The sequence below is a fragment of the Seriola dumerili genome, unplaced genomic scaffold, assembly GCF_002260705.1.
Source record: "Seriola dumerili isolate Sdu_G_001 unplaced genomic scaffold, Sdu_1.0 BDQW01000011.1, whole genome shotgun sequence".
Taxonomy (NCBI): domain Eukaryota; kingdom Metazoa; phylum Chordata; class Actinopteri; order Carangiformes; family Carangidae; genus Seriola; species Seriola dumerili.
In genome coordinates, this window is record NW_019174266.1 from 2902480 (window position 1) to 2921069 (window position 18590).

Below are 18590 nucleotides of genomic sequence, written 5' to 3' on the forward strand. Positions count from 1 at the left end.
CATCGACTTCTCCTCACCTCCGGCTGCAACATTCACAGCAAGAAATTAGCTTTAAGATTTCTGCTCAAAACCGTGATGGTTAAGTCGCATTCATCTGTGTCAGATTCAGGAAACAAAATTATACATCATTGCACTTCTGCAGCTGAGCATTCATTTTCACTTTGATTATGAAGTGCAGTATTTCTCGAGCTTGCACCAGCCACACAATCCTGTGTTCTTAATTACAAAAAAATCAGACAGAAGATGTTTCACGTTTGGCAACGAAAATGATTTTCCTCTCTTAAGAAAAAAAAGCCAGTTTGTTCTTGTTTTCTCAGAAAATGTCAAGCCTCTCTGCTGCCTTAACGTCTGAAGTTGTCATTTATTCAAATCACATAAAGTGGCAGATTTAAATGTTACTGGGGAAAAAACAACGAGGACTTTTATGAGAAATGAAAATGAAACACTTCAGTGTCATTTCACGACGTGATTATTAACATTAGATCCTGCAGGAATATCATAAAAAAAAAACCCTGTAGTCTCCGTAATTCACATAAAATAGCCCGTTTATAATACGATTGCTAAAATAAGACTGACAAGCTCGAGGTGGTTCCTGGATTAAATCCATACACAGCTACTGGTTACATGTGTCATATAGAACAGAAGTAAAAAAAATCAGCGTGGGAGAGGCGGGAGGAGGGAAAGGTGGAGTGCTCTCTGATGTCTGTAGGAGGATATTTCATTTGACTGAGCACACTTGGCTCCGTGGCCTTTTGGAAAAACACACAAGCAAATGGGGTCAAAGTTCAGCCTGAGCTTGCTTCTTCAAACGTGACACTTAACTCGCAGCAGATAAGAAGGTCGCTGTCTCTTGTCGCTCTCCGACTCCTCGTTTCTCTTTAAGGACGTCACATAATCACTGTGATTGATTGCAAGTTTTTTTTTCCTTCCTTTTTCTCTTTTGCTGAAAACTTCCCCGGTCTCCATAAACACATCGCGGCTGCTCGCTGCATGGCTCTCATCATTCTTCTTTTCAGTATTAGTTACATTTAAACCGAGCCATCCTTCCCTACAAGAGATAAGTTAATGTCTGCCTCTAATCTATAAATAGACCTGACCGAAGGAGTCGCTGCAGTACTGTAATATTTCAATGGTTTTAACTGTGAAATCCACCATTTTATTAAAGAAATGAATTAAAGACAAGGTAGAGACATGAGGCAGGTGAGGAGCTTGAGAGGTCACTGCTAACCCGTGTCTCTACTCTGTGAGGGTGTAACACCTCTTTCTCAAGCATCACTGAGCTCTTATAGTTATACATTTTAAGCTTTAAACGTTTGGGTGAGGTCAGCCCTGTTTAACTCATTTTACGAACGAATAAGGGGAAATTTAGCTGAAATAAAAATAACACTAAGCTGATTTCTCACCAGAAAGAGTTCATTGGAAACAAACCTCAACAGTTAAACTCTTTTATTATCTATACTGTAGGACTGTAGAAAACATAACCACACATTCTTCCCAGACAGACCACGTGCACGCTTGCATTGCCATCTTTAGATTTTTTTATTCTACTATTAATTAGTTAACAATAATATGCTACTAATTTGACAGACTGATCTTATTTCTCGTTATTTTTAGCACAGCTTTATACTGTACAAGTGCTATTAATAACACATAACGTTATATATTTAACTTAACAGGAGGCTTGAAAATACTCTCTGTATACACTACACGACTTAAAAGCACGTGGACGGTCAAGGAAAGAATGTGAAAACCTAAACATTACACCCTTAGCCATTCAAAAACCATGGTTCACTGATTCTTCAGCTTTAACAGGCTGCACTCTTCTAAGACATGTTGAACCTGGGGCTGCAGGGATTCGCTCCCATTCAGCCACAGGAGCATTAGTGAGGTCCAACACTGATGCTGGGTGATGAGCCCTGGCTCGGGTCCGGCATTCCAGTTCATCCCAAAGGTGCTGGATGGGATTGAGGTCTGGGCTCAGTGCAGATCAGTCCAGTTGCTCCACATTCTGTAGAGCTGGTTTTGTGCACGGGAGCGTTATCGTGTTGAAACTAGAAAGGACAAGCACAAGCTGGAAGCGCTCTATTGTTTAAAATATCACTGAGCGCTGCAGCTTGAAGAACAGTCTTACTTAGTGTAACATAGTATATTAAGGCTGGGTTGAATACGCTGATGCCCCCCCCCCCCCCAGTCCTGGCTGGGTTAATAAGGTCAACGACCTCTGAGCTGCCCACTTGTCTCAGACAGAAATGCATGTCAATCACAGTCCACTGTCTGTGTCCATCCATTTTATACCTGCCGCCACCTGCTGCGGGAGGATTAGCCTCCAGCTCCTCCTCCTCCTCCTCCTCCTCCTCCCTCCTTCTTGCTCCTTCCTTGTTAATGGAATTGCCCTGCTAATGATTTTTCATCAATGAGGCCACCAGCGGGGACACAGCCACCTAAACCCCCTCACAGGGGTCAAAGGGGAAACGTGGAAATAGACTGCTAATCAACTAAAGCTGACCTATCCATATGTGACAAACAGGGTCGAGACTCGTACTCGCTCAAATCAACAGCATGAAAATCAAAATCATGACTCTCCGTGACATCTTGCTTTCCTGAATTTGAGGAATATCTGCATGACAGAGGATCAGGGGAATTACTGTCCGGAAATCTGAGTTAGCTTCTGGTATAGCATGATGTTTCCAGTATAAATGTGTTTTTATTGCTTGAAACCATCTGTCAATCGATTAATTAGTCGACAAACAGAAAACTTATTAACAATTTTGACAACTGATCCGTTGGGCAAGTCATTTATTATTTCTTCTATCAGCATGTTTCCCTATTTCTGACACGACAGATGGATCAATCATTTTTTCCAGGGAGTTAAACTAGTTGAACTGTGATACAACATGGAGGAAATAATTTGTTCTTTTCACCTATTTAATGGGGAAGGCAAACATTTAAATACAGACAACCAGTTGTAAAAGTTAAATCTGTCTTATTGAGCTGACAGGGACAAATCACACCCTTTAGTGATCCCAGTTAAAATCATAGCAGCTGATTAAATGACTGTAAATGGACGTCTGTTCTTCAGTGCCTCCTTGGTGAAATCCACAACAAAGAGCGTCGGAGAAAATGTGATGTTTGTGTGTCGACTACAGTAAAAAAGAGTGGCAAATTTCAAAGCTAAATCACGGCTGAACTGGAGACAAAATACTGAGCTCACACTCCTTTTTTTAATCGCTCTTTTAGAAGAAACATCAAAACACAATGCTCCCCGTTTCCTGTCTATAACCTCTACATCAGTTCCCCCTCCCCCTCCTATAGACTCACACACACACACCGCTCACTCATCCACGGTGCAATACCATTTCTCCGAGAGGAGCAGAGAGAGCGCCTCTCTTATCTTCTGCGTTTCAGCTGTCTGCGCTAATTCAATAAACTTCAGAGGAACAAAATGAACACAGGAATAACGGAGAGGGGGGTGGGAGGCGGTGGAGGTGGTGGTGGTGGTGGTGGTGGTGGGGAAGGGGATTGCACAAGGGAGCGGAGAATGAGGCAAAGGTGGGAGAAGAGAACAAGAAAACAAGAAAACCCAACAGGAACATGGGGGCATGAGCACAAACAGAATCTAGATGCAGAACGATGGAAATTCACCAGAGAGGAGGGAAAACATGAAACACAGGATAGAAATATTCAAATGAGAATTGATTTTAAAGAAAATATGATGCCCCCCACCCCACCCCCCACACACAGACTCCATTTGTTCAGGCAGGGTGCGTCCTCGTCATCCCTCCCCGTTACTCCCCTCACAATGGCACACAAAGCCTGCACTGGAATATCAGCGCCGGAGAAACCTTCCGGCGCTGCGCTGGGAAATAAATTGCTTCTGCTAATGCCCCTTTCATTATGGCACAGCCCTTAATTGTGCTGCTGACAGTCCGCCTGGCTGCAGGCCTGATGGGAGGAAGACTGAGGAGATGGGCGCAAAGTGGCTCCTGGGGCCAAACGCCAACCAGCAGACTGGCTGGGAGGAAGGAAAAAAAAACAGGGGGGGGGGAGTGATGTTCACCTGAACAGACAACACGACTAACAACAAAGTAGAGGAAAAAACCATGACACATGCACTGAGTAGCACTGCGTCAAGTGAAGGTTTCGTACGACAGCAGTGAAACCGTTTGAGCAGCTCTTTTCACAGATTTTCTTGTATTCAGGTGATAATCGTGCTTTTAGAAGATATTCTCACACAATTAGGGCCGGGATACTGAACCAATGCTACCAAAAACTACTAAGTGTGTGCAAGTATGTAAGCTGGCAAACAGTGTCTGGTCAGATTCATAATCTTGTTTGCTCATTCTTTAAAGCAAAAATGGACTAAAACTGGTTTTATGTGGGTGAAATTCTTGTTCAGCTGCTTTTACTGTTTGAGGCTCCTTTTGTTTTTACACATTTTACACATGGCCTTTAACGCACAGATGTCTGCCTCCTGTGCAGCACACAACAAATACCTCCATCACAGCACCTGATGGAAGTCATGAAAATCCCCCCTCCCCCCCGCATTTCATTTTCATCAAGATCAATCAAATTCATGGCAAATGCTGGAAAATGTTTATGTTGAGTTTTTTGAGATGGAAACACTGTCCTGTCTCTGATCACTCACAGCGACTAACATCGTTTCTGAAGGTGGGACGCAATCACACATTTCTGAACACGTTACAGAAAACTTAAAGCGTCATGTAAAGAAATAAAACGATCCACATGTATTAGAAACGGACGCCGATGACCAGTAAACGCAAAACTAAACAGACTTTAAACTGCACAAACAGCCGGACTTGTCTCGTTGAGAAGTTGCAGGCTCAGACCACTTCACGTCTATTTCATGTCAAAGGGGAAGTGACATCATCGGGAGATCGTGCCCCGCGATGCCAGGCTCCGGGGGCTCAGAGGCCAAAATCTCAAAGACATCAAAAGGGCTTCAATCTAAAAAAACAGCAGACCTGTCCAATGTCAACTGTCACTTAACCCCCTCCCTCCCTCCTCCACCATCAACTCCACCACCACCTCCACCGTGCGGGCTCCAGCCGCAGGTCAGGGGTGGAGAGGGAACTTAATCAAGGGTTCTCTTGTTACAAAAGCCCCTCCACTCCTGCCGGCGAGCGGCAACAGGCCGACAGAAACAAAAGGCCGCGCGATGGGACTGGCTCTTTGTTCTCAGGGGAGCTGAAGCCTGACTGCTGCGCCTCCACAAACTGTTTGGGAGGAAAACAAGGGACGGAGGTGAGAGGTAAACATGAGGCTGCACAATTTATTCAAAACTTTTTTTTATTTTTTTTTAATGCATCACCGATTAATAATCATAGATTTTTTTCAGGCTGCTGAGGTGTTTTCAATTCCCGAAAAATCCTATTGTGCAACATCACTTGCTTGATAATCAGCCTGAGTTGTTATTTCATTTTCATTTCATTATTTAGTCAGACACTGCGTTCATGTTAGCCGTTTCATGTTTGGCAAAAGGGAAGGGAGCTTATTTTGCTCTCAGTCGGCTCCGGCGTCATTCAACGTCATTTCCACTCCGCACGACAGTGGTTTGCGAGGTTTACTTAAGGTTTGTTACGTTAATGTCGATTTGAGAGTAATTATTTATGTAATTTGACCTACAATAACCTGCAAAGCTGTGTCCATCTCATCCACACTTTGCGTTTGGCGTGGATTCTGGCACTGGAGCATAGACGCCTTAATCCTTAACCCTAAAAAGCTGACTGGCTCGGTGGTTTTTCCAACCTGTTTGACCTGTTTGAATCAATGAAGAAGAAAATCGAAGGTGGATGGGCAGAGATTTAAAAAGGTCTGCAAACCAGTGCGCCCAGTACAACGGACAAATCAGAACCATGTGATCCAAACAAAAGGTAAAAGGTGGAGAAGCAGCGGAGAAACTTCACACTAGGTATGTGGGAAAAATCAGAGCAACATTCAACAGAGGAAAAAAAATAAATAAATCTAACAGGTTACAGAACAAAACCTTGAGCATGTTTTAGTTCCTAAAAGTGGATCATCATCTGTCATCTGGAGACACTTTGGTTTTAAATCAGGCGACCACAAACATGAACAGACCCTGGTTGGAGTTTAGCTTCAGGTCGTAGCTGAACCACAGACTAATAAAATAACTGCATTGTAACAATTACAGCAAAACAGTAACAGAAAGGAGCCCCTGCAACTGTAATAAAAAAACAAAAACAAATGTTTGGGCTCAAATATGAAATTCAATAGTTATATTTCTTAAAACCAAGACAAATAAGTGTTATTTATAGCTATCCAACTATAACTCCAACACAGCAGAGCCTCGTCTGCATCAACGACTGGCTCGAGAACTCAAACAGCAGAAAGACGAAGCCAATGATCCACTAGAAAAAAGGCAGAAAAGTGGAGCTTTCTCTCGTTCGTGTTTCCATCAGATCTATTAGCACCAACTAACGCTGCGAGGAGAGGGCGAAGAGCTGACACTTCTGATGTGTTCAACAGTAGATTAGACAACACGGGGAGTTTAAAACATTTGAGTGCGAGTCACACTTTCAGTTTTTTCCACAATTAAATCGCCAATTATCTGAGCATTTTCATCTTCAAAGTGACCCCCCGCTGCTGAGGGGTTTGCACAAACAAGGTTTAACTTGTTTTCCAACAACAAGATACAAGGAGATACACAGGATCCTTTCTTGGACAGGAGGAGCAGTCCATTTGGTGTTTCAAGTGGAGTCACATGAGCAGGAGAGCTACTATTATCAACACAGAGATGGGAATGTCCTTTTTAATTATCATCCGAGCACCTCGACCGGGTTCCTCTGTCATGTGACTCTACATGCTAAGTATCTCCCCTCCCTCCGATACACAAACTCATCTGTGTGTGTGTGTGTGTGTGTGTGTGTGTGTGTGTGTGTGTGTGTGTGTTGGTGTGTGTTGTGTGTGTGTGTGGGGGGGGGGGTAGATTTTCTTGCAGAAATGAGTCATGTGCGTATACGGCACAGTCAGCTGTGAAACTCTTCCTGTTCCTCACACCGTGCAGAAACAAATCCTATAAAAATCATAATTCCAAACTATTTCCTCGACCACATTTACAGCCCTGTTCCCCCTGCACCAAGAACAGGAAATAAAGCACATAAAAAATTAAAAGAAAAGAAATCCTCGGGGACGTTCATTAATAAAAACCAGAACGGTGTTAGGACGAATGTGTGAAGGCCGTGTTCTTCTTCTTCTTCTGCTGCTGTTTCCTCACCAGCTTGTGTCAGAATAACGTGTGTGTGGATGCAGGCGGCGGCGTCATTAAATGATTCATACTTATGAGCTCCTCAATTATTCAGAGGGCGGGAATAATTAACAAGGCATCTGGAGGAGAAGGAGTTTGTTAAATGTGGAATTTTTATTTGTGTGTGTGTGTGTGTGTGTGTGTGTGTGTGTGTGTGTGTAGGGGGGGGGGGGGGGGGGTGGTGTAAGAATTTTCATTTCCCTGCATCAAAATTAATGTATTACAGCTCAGGTGTCTTAAGTGAATTATGTTTAAATGATGAATAAATAACTACCTAAAAAGGAAACGAGCATTTAACACTGTATGTTTTCTCCTCCGTGTTTACAGGCGACTGTGTGAAGAATCACAGGCCGACGGAGCCGTTAGAAGATATTATAGGATGGAAGATGGACAACGCTCCATTCTGACTGGCTGCTTAGTGACCACATTGTTAAATCAGGCAACCACAACAACAGTGCTGCTCGCTCTGTGCCATATTACCAGTTCGCTCCCACTGGTGAAACTAACCACGGGTTCAACTTTAAACTGACTATTAACACTTAAAAACACCACAAATCTTTTTGCGGATATAACAAATTCATAACATTTGTGTTTTATTATATTATTAATTATATTCAAGTGTCCCTGTTTTCTCTTCCTCAAAACATTTAGTTTGTAGATAGAAATTCAGTCATTATAATTATAGATTTTGGGTCAATGCAGCAATGCAAGTTTCTGTACATTTCTGTCTTGTACTGAAAGTAAGGAGTTGTAACAGCTTTTATTTTGGCACTGAACCCTAAACTAAGATACATTATTAACATTGGCATTTAAACTTTTCAAAACATTTCCCAGCTCTATGGGAAACATCAAATTTAGTCCTGCGGTGTACGTCTTACAAAGATGGATTTAGTGCTTCTTAACACCCTGTTGACAAAACTCAGAGTTGAACTTCAGACAGATTTAAAACCTGAAATTCAAAAACAAAGCAGGAGGCAAAAACAAGCCGACTGTGAAACTAAAAAGGACAGATGAAGACACCGAGGTCCGAATTCACAAAATGACTTTTCAAAAAAGCTCAGACAGCTCTTAACTCAGCAGAGTCCCACTGTAGGTGCTATTTAAGAAAAACGAGCGAGGAACGGGCAACAACTTGGTGGACCATGTGGTTCTCTGGTCTCTCGGTAAAAATCCCAGCATTCTTCTTTGAGTGATTCAAAACTCGTGCAAGGAAGCACACGCACACATCAACACAAAAATACTTTTTGAGGTTTCCAAAAAGAAAAATCCCCAAATCTGCAGAGTTCAGGAATATGAAGCAGGATTTTGATAATTTAGTATGATCACCCTCCTGTATGGATACTGTTAAATCACAGTACACCTCTAATGACATAAACATGTCTGCCATCGCTGACCCTGGCAGGAGCGGGAAATCCGACTTGCTCCACTAACATGGTTTTCGTTGGCTCGCATGGTGCGCACATCCGGTGGGAATTAAATAGATGAACTCTCTAAAGGCGTTAATGGCATAATGCAGTTAAGTCACAGAGTGAGAAATGCAAACACATCTGCGATCAAGATAAACCGCAAACATCACCATCGCTGCGCAGTCTAATGCGGTGCGGTTTCGGATGTCTCTTCTGTCTTTACGGCGGCTAGAATGCTAAAATAACTGCTTTTATTTTTACAAAAATTTGTCCTGAAACAATTAGTCAATTAAGAATAAACTGCAGGCCATTTTGATGATTGATTAATCGTCAGTTTTCATCACTTTTTCTCTGTCTTCTGTCATTGCAGACTGAGCATCATTCAGCTTTAGACAGCAGACATCACCTTGGGCTGTGAGAAATTTCTTTGCACAATTTTCTGACATGTTTAAAGGCTCAACATGAAAAACACTCAGCAGAGTAACTGATAATGAAAATAATCAGTAGTTGCAGTGCTGGGATTTTTACTTGACCCCAGGAAATTAAATATTAAATCAAAATATTGCAATATTATTTAAGTCTAACCTTTTTCTGGAGTCCAATAACAGACTTTAAGACTTCTTTTGTGCTTAAATTTTCTAACTATTTAAGGGCTTACAGAAGTCTCGAAAACACTCCCAGATCTCCACATCTAGAGTCCCTTCGGTTTCAGCTCTGTGTCAGTTTGTCTGTCTGCATCTGTGTGTTGGGCCTTCCCCGTGTCTGGCCCAGATCCTGCTCAAATTGGATTCGAAGCCATTAGTGTCCCAACTCGAAGCATATGTTCCAAGTTGCTGAGCATTTCATTTCACGAGACGACGACGAGGGGGCTGAAAAAAGAAAAAGAAAAAAGAAAAAAAAAAAAAAAAAAAAAAAAACACAGACGGGCGCAGAAAAATAAACCAGACATAAACAGGGCTGGATTGAGTCTGTCGCTCACTTACAGACACAGAGAGACGTCCCATGCTCTGAAGAAAGCCCACTTTGACTTCAGGGTCACGTTCGTGTGTGTGTGTGTGTGTGTGTGTGTGTGTGTGTGTGTGTCGGTCCGAATGTGTCTGGCGCTACATGCATGTTTTCATATGTGGTTCAGAGAGCGATACCTTCGATGCAACACAAAAGGCGCTGCTGTACTCCATCACAGAAATCTAAATATTCTGTCTGAGAGTGGGGGGGTGGGGGGCTGGGGGGGGGCCATTAGAGCAAGGATTGTATTTCAAAAGGCGGGCAACCCCCTCACTTGATTTTTTTTTCTCTCTTTGCTTCCAGAAAAGCAACAACTTTATTTATGTCCAAATACTGTGGATGCAGTGAGAGAGGAACCTAGAGCAAGCCGGATCATTATCTCCCAAATCTAAACAAGCCTTTACTTTCCCAGAACAGAGCTTGTATTCTATAAGCACTTAAACATAGTGGGGGGATGGGCTTACAGGAGTGTGTGTGTGTGTGTGTGTGTGTGTGTGATCCCGGAGTTCCCAGTCTGAGTTTAAGAATGACAGAGTAAAACACTGCAGGCTCTGTGGAAGCCAGGAAACAGCCTAATGTATTTATCCAAACACATATCTGCTGAGAGGCCCCGCGGCTTCAACACATCCCCTTCCTACAGGGGCTTCACCTCCAAATACTACCAGTGAAAATGGGGACAAAAAAACTGCATGATACAGGCAAAAAAAAAAAATGTGCTAATTATCTACAAACATTTAAATTATTTGTTCCAGGTTTTTAGGAAATTTAACTGCATTTCTGCACCTTAGACACACTGTCGGTGTTTGTGTTTCTCAGAGCAGCAGAAGCTAGATGTTGTTTTCACTCCTCCTGCCCGACTCTTAATGTGTCCCTTTCACTAAATAAACCTAATAAACAGCTCTTTTTTTTACAGCCTCAATCTGTTCTTGTTTGTCGTCATCCGAAATAAAACGAAACTGTCTCCAGACGACAGCTGATGATCCACTAACAGAAACTTTTCTTTTCTTCAGGGTTTTCCCTCTCAAGCACCAGGTAGGTCCCACTTTGCTTGTTTCTCCATTTTCTCCACAAAGAAGTTTTATTTGATGTTCCTTTTATGCAACGTTAATCTGCTGCTTCTCTGGCTGAACTTCACTCACGGTCATCTGGAGCAACACTGCAGAGCAAAAGGCCAAGATGAGCCAGACTAAGACTTTCCAGGGAGCTGAACACAAAACCTGTCCCTGTCAGTCACAGCGGCATTAAATAATACATCCAAAAATAAACAGTCAAATTTAAGCAAAACTGGAACCCTGCAGATGTCATTCTGTCATACGTTACAAAGCTGCTCTATTATTTGCAATGTACAAAAAGAAAGATCAAACTTGAATCTATTCAGATGAACCCTGTGCTGTCTGGCATGTGGTTACCTTGATTCATACCGAACCATTCGGCCTGATTTATTGCCGTGTTGTCAACCATTAAAACGGACTGACGTAACACAAACTGCGAGGTGACCTTGTCTCCTTTTCCACATTCGAGGCGCCGACGCTCGCCGTGCAGGCGGCGCAGCTGAGGAATCCCAAAACAACACAGTGGCACAATAACGTGAACGCTGCCAACACCGGGAGGAAGGTAAGAGTCCCGTTCAGCTGTTTACATGATTCCATAATTTGACCATGTCCCCAAAATAATCCTGTTTACATGAATGTGATTATCCAGACAGAATTGTGGGAATCCGAGTGTCTGAGGTAAACAATATGTAAAAACAAAAAAACTCATCCACTTGTTTACCAGATGTTGTCAGTCCCCGGAGTGAAGCAGTGCGGCTGGTCGACTTTTGCTCTGCAGTCTGTATAGATCTCGCACTGCTGCCCAACTTTTCCTCTGGCTCCGATTTATCCAGCGTTCATGTGTCTGTGTTATCTCATTCTCTTACACATCATGTAACAAACTCCAGTTCAGAGTGTCGACCGCGCCAGCTGCCATCTTGGTTCACCTTGGGGCAGACTCAAATTCCCTGCCGCCTAAATGCAACACAATGAGCCGAGCGCACGTGCAACCTGACGGACGAATTGAAGCCAAAGAAACTCCCCTCACAATGATTTCTTACCGTCAATCTATATCTAATTTCACTCTGATTGGAAAACGTAATCATCCAAAAACAGATACGTTAACGTTATGTGGGCAAAGATATGTTTTTATTAACCGCTGATGTGTTTCAGGATCAAACAACTGACAGAGAAGTTTTAAACTTGTGCTAAAGAATTGGTCGTTAAGCAGTCAATCATCAGACTGTTTGCATCTTTTCTAAGCAGACCTGCCTCACCTGACAGTCTGTGATATCACCATTTTGTTTTTTTTTAAACTAGGACAACAATGGAAATAAGCTCCGAGCTTCACTGTAGTTTTACCCATAACAATTTAATTATATGTCAGGACTCGGGGATTTCAGAGTTGTGTTTACTGTACTGTCAGATCTATCTATAACAAAGACTACAATGGCACTTGTGTAGTTAATGCACAGTGTTTACACAGCCTCTTCTCATGTGCTACTTTGTACAACTTAAACCTCAAGTTGTTCTCATTTATGCAATCAGCTCCAACATGCTTCATCATTTCATTATTTTGGTTAAATATTTTATTTGTCTTTATTTTGTTGCACCTGCAATTTAGAAAATGCCAAAGCAGTAGGAGTGTGTGACTGCTTTTCTCCCAAAAAAAAAAAATCACGCATCTAAAAACAGCCAAATCAAACCACAATTACCCACAAAGAATAAAGTTCACCCGAAGAGCTAAATGAAATGAAGTGACAAACAAATCCTCTATGATGACTATGGAAACAGCAGGCAGGCAGCACTCTGGTGCTCCTCTTCAATCACTTCCTGTTCCTGCTGCAAGTTAACTTTTCACACGTCGCTCTGACTGAAAATAAAATGTCTTAAGCACAAACCGACAATCAGTCACAAACCTTTTATAAAAGCTCACAGCTGCTGTAATTGGGAGAGGACACAAAGCGAGCTGCAGCTCTGTGTTAATATCTGTCCACAGATAAAACACACAGCGTTCTGATGAGTGTGTGCGTGGCGGGGGCTGACGGGTCACAGCGCTCTGACCCACTAATGAGAGTCGGAGCGTAACCACATCAGACAAGAGCAACGCTAAGCAACTGGTCTTATAAATAAATAAAGAGAGCGCCCCAATGCGAAAAAAAGTGTTCATGCACCGCAATGACAACATGGCACAAACGATAACAGTCTCATAGCACGACCACAACGGACAGAGGCGAGCTGTCCGCGACACACAACAGGGAGGGAGAAACCACAAAGTCAGAAAAGCTTCTGATCAAATCTGTGCGAACCAGAGAAAGCATTTTGTTTTCAGTGCATGATCGTGTTTGTGCAAACACTGCATGATTGTCAAGCAACATGTTTCACCTGCCACACTCCCTATAAACTTCTTTAAACAGTCATATTTAATTTCCCCAAACGTTACACAGCACAGTTCAAACTGTTTTCGGTCTCTGCCTATTCTCAAAGTTTGTACTCAAGGGCCAACGTACACTCTCTGAGCTTGAGCCAATTAAATCAAAGTATAAACAAAGTCTCTGCATCAAAGAGGCTCCTGATTGGCTTCCTGTTGCACCTTAAAATGTCTGAATATCAGCTTTTTTTTTCAGTTTGTCGATTATATATTATTCATAAATGTGGTTGAAACTTCATACAAAACCAGCCTGACAACAGCTAAATGTAAAAGTGAAATAAAATTATCATAAAATTAATAAATTAGGACAAAGTAGACTTGGATGAGTGGACTCTTTAAAAGTTACATCTCTCATATATGGGATTTAAGACTGAAAATACACAGGATGGCGCATATGAATTTGCTTTTGCAGGTAATTTTGCAAGAGCATGTTAGTTTACTAGCTCATGGCAGATGATCTACAGCGTGTCCCAGTGTGTGTCAGTGTGTGCATCAAACTGCGTGCACTTACATGTGGACATGTGGAGGTTGGAAGCGGCTCTGGTTGATGTTGTAGTGTGTGAAGGCCTGTGTGGGGTTGGAGCTGTACTCGTCCACCGTGATGGTCACTTTGCCATGAGCCATCCTTCCACCGTTTGGACATGAGACGCCGTTCGTTCACCAGGATTCAGCAGCGAGCCGTGCAGCAGTCATCCTTCAGAGCCGCCCAAGAAGCCCAGGAAGTCTCCCAGCAGCAGCAGCAGCAGCAGCAGCAGCGACCCGGCCGACCGACTCGAACACGACACGCTGCAGTCTGCACCGACAGGAGCACAGAGAGACAGAGACACACACACACACACACACACATCAGCTGCTATAAAACACCACCACAAGGCACGCGCATACTTGTGAATGCACTGGTTGGGTAGTCTCTCATGTAACAAGAAATTAAAAACCTCCCAGAATACATTTCTACACATTTAAATTGTTCAAAAGGTTAAATGCACAAGCATCTAAACTAACATTAGGTGAGCTACAACGACTCAAACACAGAGCACACATCAAGAGAAGGGACTGAATCGTTCTCTAATGATTCATAATCACAACATTTACATACGTCTGTGTTGTACATATGTAACTACAGTTTTCCTGTTAGGCGTCAGAGAGCACAAACAGAAACACATTTGTTTGATTTGACTTAGGAAGAAACTAATCCCTGAAACACCTCATCAAACCATTCTTCACAAAATCCTAATTACAAAAAATGCAGTGAGGCAACTTAAAAACAATTAGCAGATTTACTCTACCTTTTCAAGACAATATGGCATTTCATTAAAAAGAATAAAAAAAATTGCTTGCTAGAAGTTTGCACAGAGCTATTCTTTCCAAAAAACTAAACACTGGACTGTTAAAGCGACAGTTTACAATCTGGAAGGCACATTGTTAACTGCTGCTCTGCTGCTCGTCTCCTGGTTGGTTTTTATGCAAACTAATACATTCAAATGTAAAAATGACTGCAGGCATTGGCCTCTAAGGCATCAGCCTGTTGAAATAAAATACACCGAGAAAGAAAAGCTGCAGGTATAATCTCTGCTGGAGTTTAAAATTGTTGCAAAGCCTTCGATAAGACAAGAAAAATTCTTCACAACGCTTGCATGAAAACGAGGTCTGCTTCCCTGCTGACAATTACCCCGAAAACATACAAAAAAAATAAAACAAAGATCTGCTTTTGTTATTCCAGGCCTGGTGCTCCAATTCTGAAATGAACCAGCAACAATTAATCTGCCAGCTGAACTGCTTTAGCACCTTTGCGTAACCGTACAATAACTACTAAATCAGGTAAAAATAAATAAATAAATAAAAACACACTTTCACTCCTAAAATCCTGGAAGGAAAAGCAGCTAAAATGCTGCGCGGTGTTGCATATTCAGAGCTCGCTCGCTCGCTCACTCACCGGGCTTGGCTGTGTGTCCCCCTTGCACCCTGAGCTTCCCTCCTGTCTGACCTCCCTGACTGATAGTAAAGTGGCCACTGTGGGCTTGACAGGCTTTATATACCAGACCTCCTGATGCAGCCACGAGCACAAGAGGAAGGAGAAAAAAAAAAAAAAAAGAGGAAATTTTTGCCCTCAATCTTACATGTCTATCATCTCTTTTGGAGGGAAATCAGCAGCTCCAGAGTTGATTTAATGGTTAAATCCTGTGATGCAGTGGTGAAAAGGAAAAAAAGAAAAAAGAAGAAGAAGAAGCTGTAACCTCCAGTTGTTGAATATCTTAAAAGCAAACAACCCTCAATTTAAACTAAAAAACTGTCCTATTTTCACAAAAACATTGATTTGTGTTTTCTGGGTCAACTGGATGCTTTTTCCTACTACGTGTGCTACGAATTGGAGTCAGAAAGATTTATGCCAGCCTAGAAAAAAAAAAAAGGTGGGTAAACTCAATTCCTGCACACACAAAAAACCCCCAGCTTAAACTGAGTTTAAGCATCTGCACAACACACTGCAAAGTTAAAATGACATTATCCCGACTTCAATGAATCCTTGCAAGAGACAAGTTTGCAGATCTTCCTGGGCCTTCCAAAGAAATTATTTCACTTCAGTTAAAAGCTGCCCCTGTCAAATGCCTTGCACACACTTAACCACAGCAATCATTTTCTCCCAAGGCAAAAATCTTAAACCTGAAGTAGGACTACTGCTGATGCTGCTGCCCGGAAAATGCGCTCTTTTTTTTTTTTTGTTGTACATGTAGGCCGAAAAGCTGAGGACGGATTTGTGTGCAGCATGCTTCACAGTTTCCTCGGTGTGTGCAGTCAGTGTGTGTGTGTGTGTGTATGTGTGTGTGTCGGGGCTGCTGAAACTCGCCTTGCTCGCCTGTCTGTCTCTACCTTATGGCTACAGTAGCAGCAACTAGCTCTCTAGCTTAGCCTGCTAAACCTGCCCTGGCTGTAGATTTTTATTATGCACGCTGTAGCTTCGCACTGTGCTGCTTTTCTTTAACCCGGGAGGAGGGGAGGGGGGGGGTTACACACACACACACACACACACTCACTCATTGTCGGTCCTGTCGTTGAATATACAGAGCGCCTATACACGCTATATAGCTAACTTCACGAGTAGAAATCACTCCGGTAAGCGGAGAGGGTAAAGGCGAATAAATTGACCCTTTCTGATACCATGCATATACACGATGTGTGCTATGCGCCGCTTGCTGTTAACACTGCTGCTTTGCAGAAATGTACACAAAAAAAAGAAAGGTCCGTGCAATCCTGAACTCTGCTCCTGGAATAATAAAGAAACACCCAAAGGTGGTCAGTGTCACAGCACCGCCGCGCTAACCTCCTGCTCTTCCTCGTAAATGACAAGCCACCTTTTAACCGACGGCTTTGTGTCAGGAATTTCTTTTTTTTTTCCTCCCCGTCTCCCCTCTTTCTCCCCTCCCTCCCTCTCTCTCTCCTCGGTTCTCAAAGCAAAGCGGAAAGGTTGCTCTACCTTCGTCGTGTGGGGTTGTTTTGTGCGTTTTTTTATCTGGCCGGAGAAAGAGTGTCGGGTCGGGGTCGCCCTCTACGCGGCGGCGGTGGCAGCAGCAGCGGCGGCGAAGGGACGCGGGTCCATGCGGCAGCAGCAGCGGAGCGGGCAGGTTCGTACGCGGCCGTCCAGGGGTTGCGGCAGTCTGGGCGGGTAGGGCAGAACCTTCGACCCGGCGGGACCTCGGCTGGCTCCTGTGGACAAGAAACCAGACAAGAGAGCGAGGGGAGAGAGCCGGAGAGGAGGGCGAGAGACACTGACAGACAACAGGGAGGGAGAGAGAGCAGCCTCGGTCTGACGGAGGGGGAGCCGGAGTGCAGTGAGTCGGAGCTGCCACTGGGGTCAGAGAGCAGAGAGAGCAGGAGCGAGCACAACCCCCCGCCACCTCCCGTGCGCGCGCCTTCACCGGCGGGCACACGCGCAGAGAGGCGCGAGAGGGAGAGGAGGCGGGGGGAGCTGGCGGGTGGGGGTGGGAGGGGGGGGGAGGAGTCCCGCTGTACCTCCGTGCAGCATTCACTTGCTGTCGGAAATGACACATTCCTATTGAGATACACCTCCACACAGTAGCAACTTTTTTTTTCTTTCTTTCTTTTTTTCTTTTTTAGCCAACTCCATCATTCCGACATCAACATACAGGAAATAAACAAAGCAGCAGACACGTATAAAATGATTGCAAGAAATGCAATTAAAAAATATACACTGCCATCTGTTAACCTAATTTTAGTGCATGTATGTTTTCTGAGAGATTAATAGTAAAGTTACAGTTTAAATTAGAGTTCAGGTACCTGTATAAACAAGCAACTGAATGTGAAAATGAGCAATTAAATTGTTTGCACTGCAGCTATTGATTCAATGAACACCAGCTTAGATGACTTTTCAAAACCTGGCAACCTGAATATGCTCTTATTAATGGCTTATTATTAATTTAAGTATTAGTAAATTATTTATTAAACACTAAGAAAGGCTGTAGTTACAACTTATAAACCCTTTATGAAGAGTGCCTCATGATAAAGTAGTATCATATCAGTTCAAACATCTTCTCGCCTAATGTGCACTTTCTCTTTGTTCAAAATTAGGCGCACACATGAGGTTTGAGTTCTCAAATTAGATAAAACCCCCAAGCCAGCCCATCAGCATCCATCCCCCCAGTTACTTTTATCATCCCTGGAGATAATGAGAGCAGAAACATCCACCCAGGCTCTTACATTGACTGTTTTCTCTCCGTGTTGCCCGTCTTTTGTGTGTCTTCTGCTGGCCCTGGAGAAAGGTGTTACAGTGGTACGTTTACTTCAGCCTGTGAGGCTTCATGACATGGCATAATAAGAAGGTTATTGATTTTATCCCATGAAATCTTATGCAGTATTCAATATTTTGGTTGCTGCACCTCGAACGCAGCGCACACTGGCTTATTTGTAAACCAGCATGCATGCCGTAACAAATTGATTGCCATGATGATAATGGACAGTAACAGCAAAATCGATGCATCTTTATTAGTAAATTGGACACTGGATAATTGGAGCACCTGAATTCCACATTCCCAATGTTTATTTGAGCATCAGCTAATATACAATATGTTCTTGTATGGAAACATTGTTCTGTGCAAATGTTGACCCGAAATATTTTCTCATAAGATCACAGATGTGTGGGAGAATGGCGCTAGAGTATAGAAGGTGTTGTAAAATCTATGATTAGAAGACAGCACGGTCCCTTTGGGTTCGCAAGTAAACAATACTAATGAGCACCTGTGGGAGTCCTTCACACAACCTGAAATGGGGCAACACAGTTTCCAAACTGGGAAAATCCTACAACTTGGATGACTGGACTTAAAAACAGCATCCTTATCATAGGGTTTAACTTGATCATTATCAATTCACTAAATTATAGATGAAGTCTGGGAGAAAGTTCATCTTGATCTTGTCTCACATGCATT

At 43.0% G+C, this 18590-nt stretch overlaps 1 protein-coding gene across 3 annotated transcripts in view; it reads right to left on the bottom strand.

The window, feature by feature from the left end:
• LOC111224953 (metallophosphoesterase MPPED2) overlaps positions 1 to 16977 on the bottom strand; it is a 66049-nt gene extending 49072 nt beyond the window's left edge. Inside the window, exons 1-2 of one of the 3 annotated variants that reach the window (XM_022749681.1) lie at positions 16625 to 16977; positions 13667 to 13941 (exon numbers count right to left, since the gene is read on the bottom strand). In XM_022749681.1, coding sequence (XP_022605402.1) covers positions 13667 to 13779 — 113 coding nt within the window. In that variant the 5' untranslated portion in view covers positions 13780 to 13941; positions 16625 to 16977. Of the gene's footprint in view, positions 1 to 13666; positions 13949 to 15088; positions 15145 to 16624 lie in introns of those variants that run through there. The other 2 variants (XM_022749664.1, XM_022749673.1) reach the window with 2 other exon arrangements.
• Positions 16978 to 18590: the final 1613 nt, after the last annotated feature.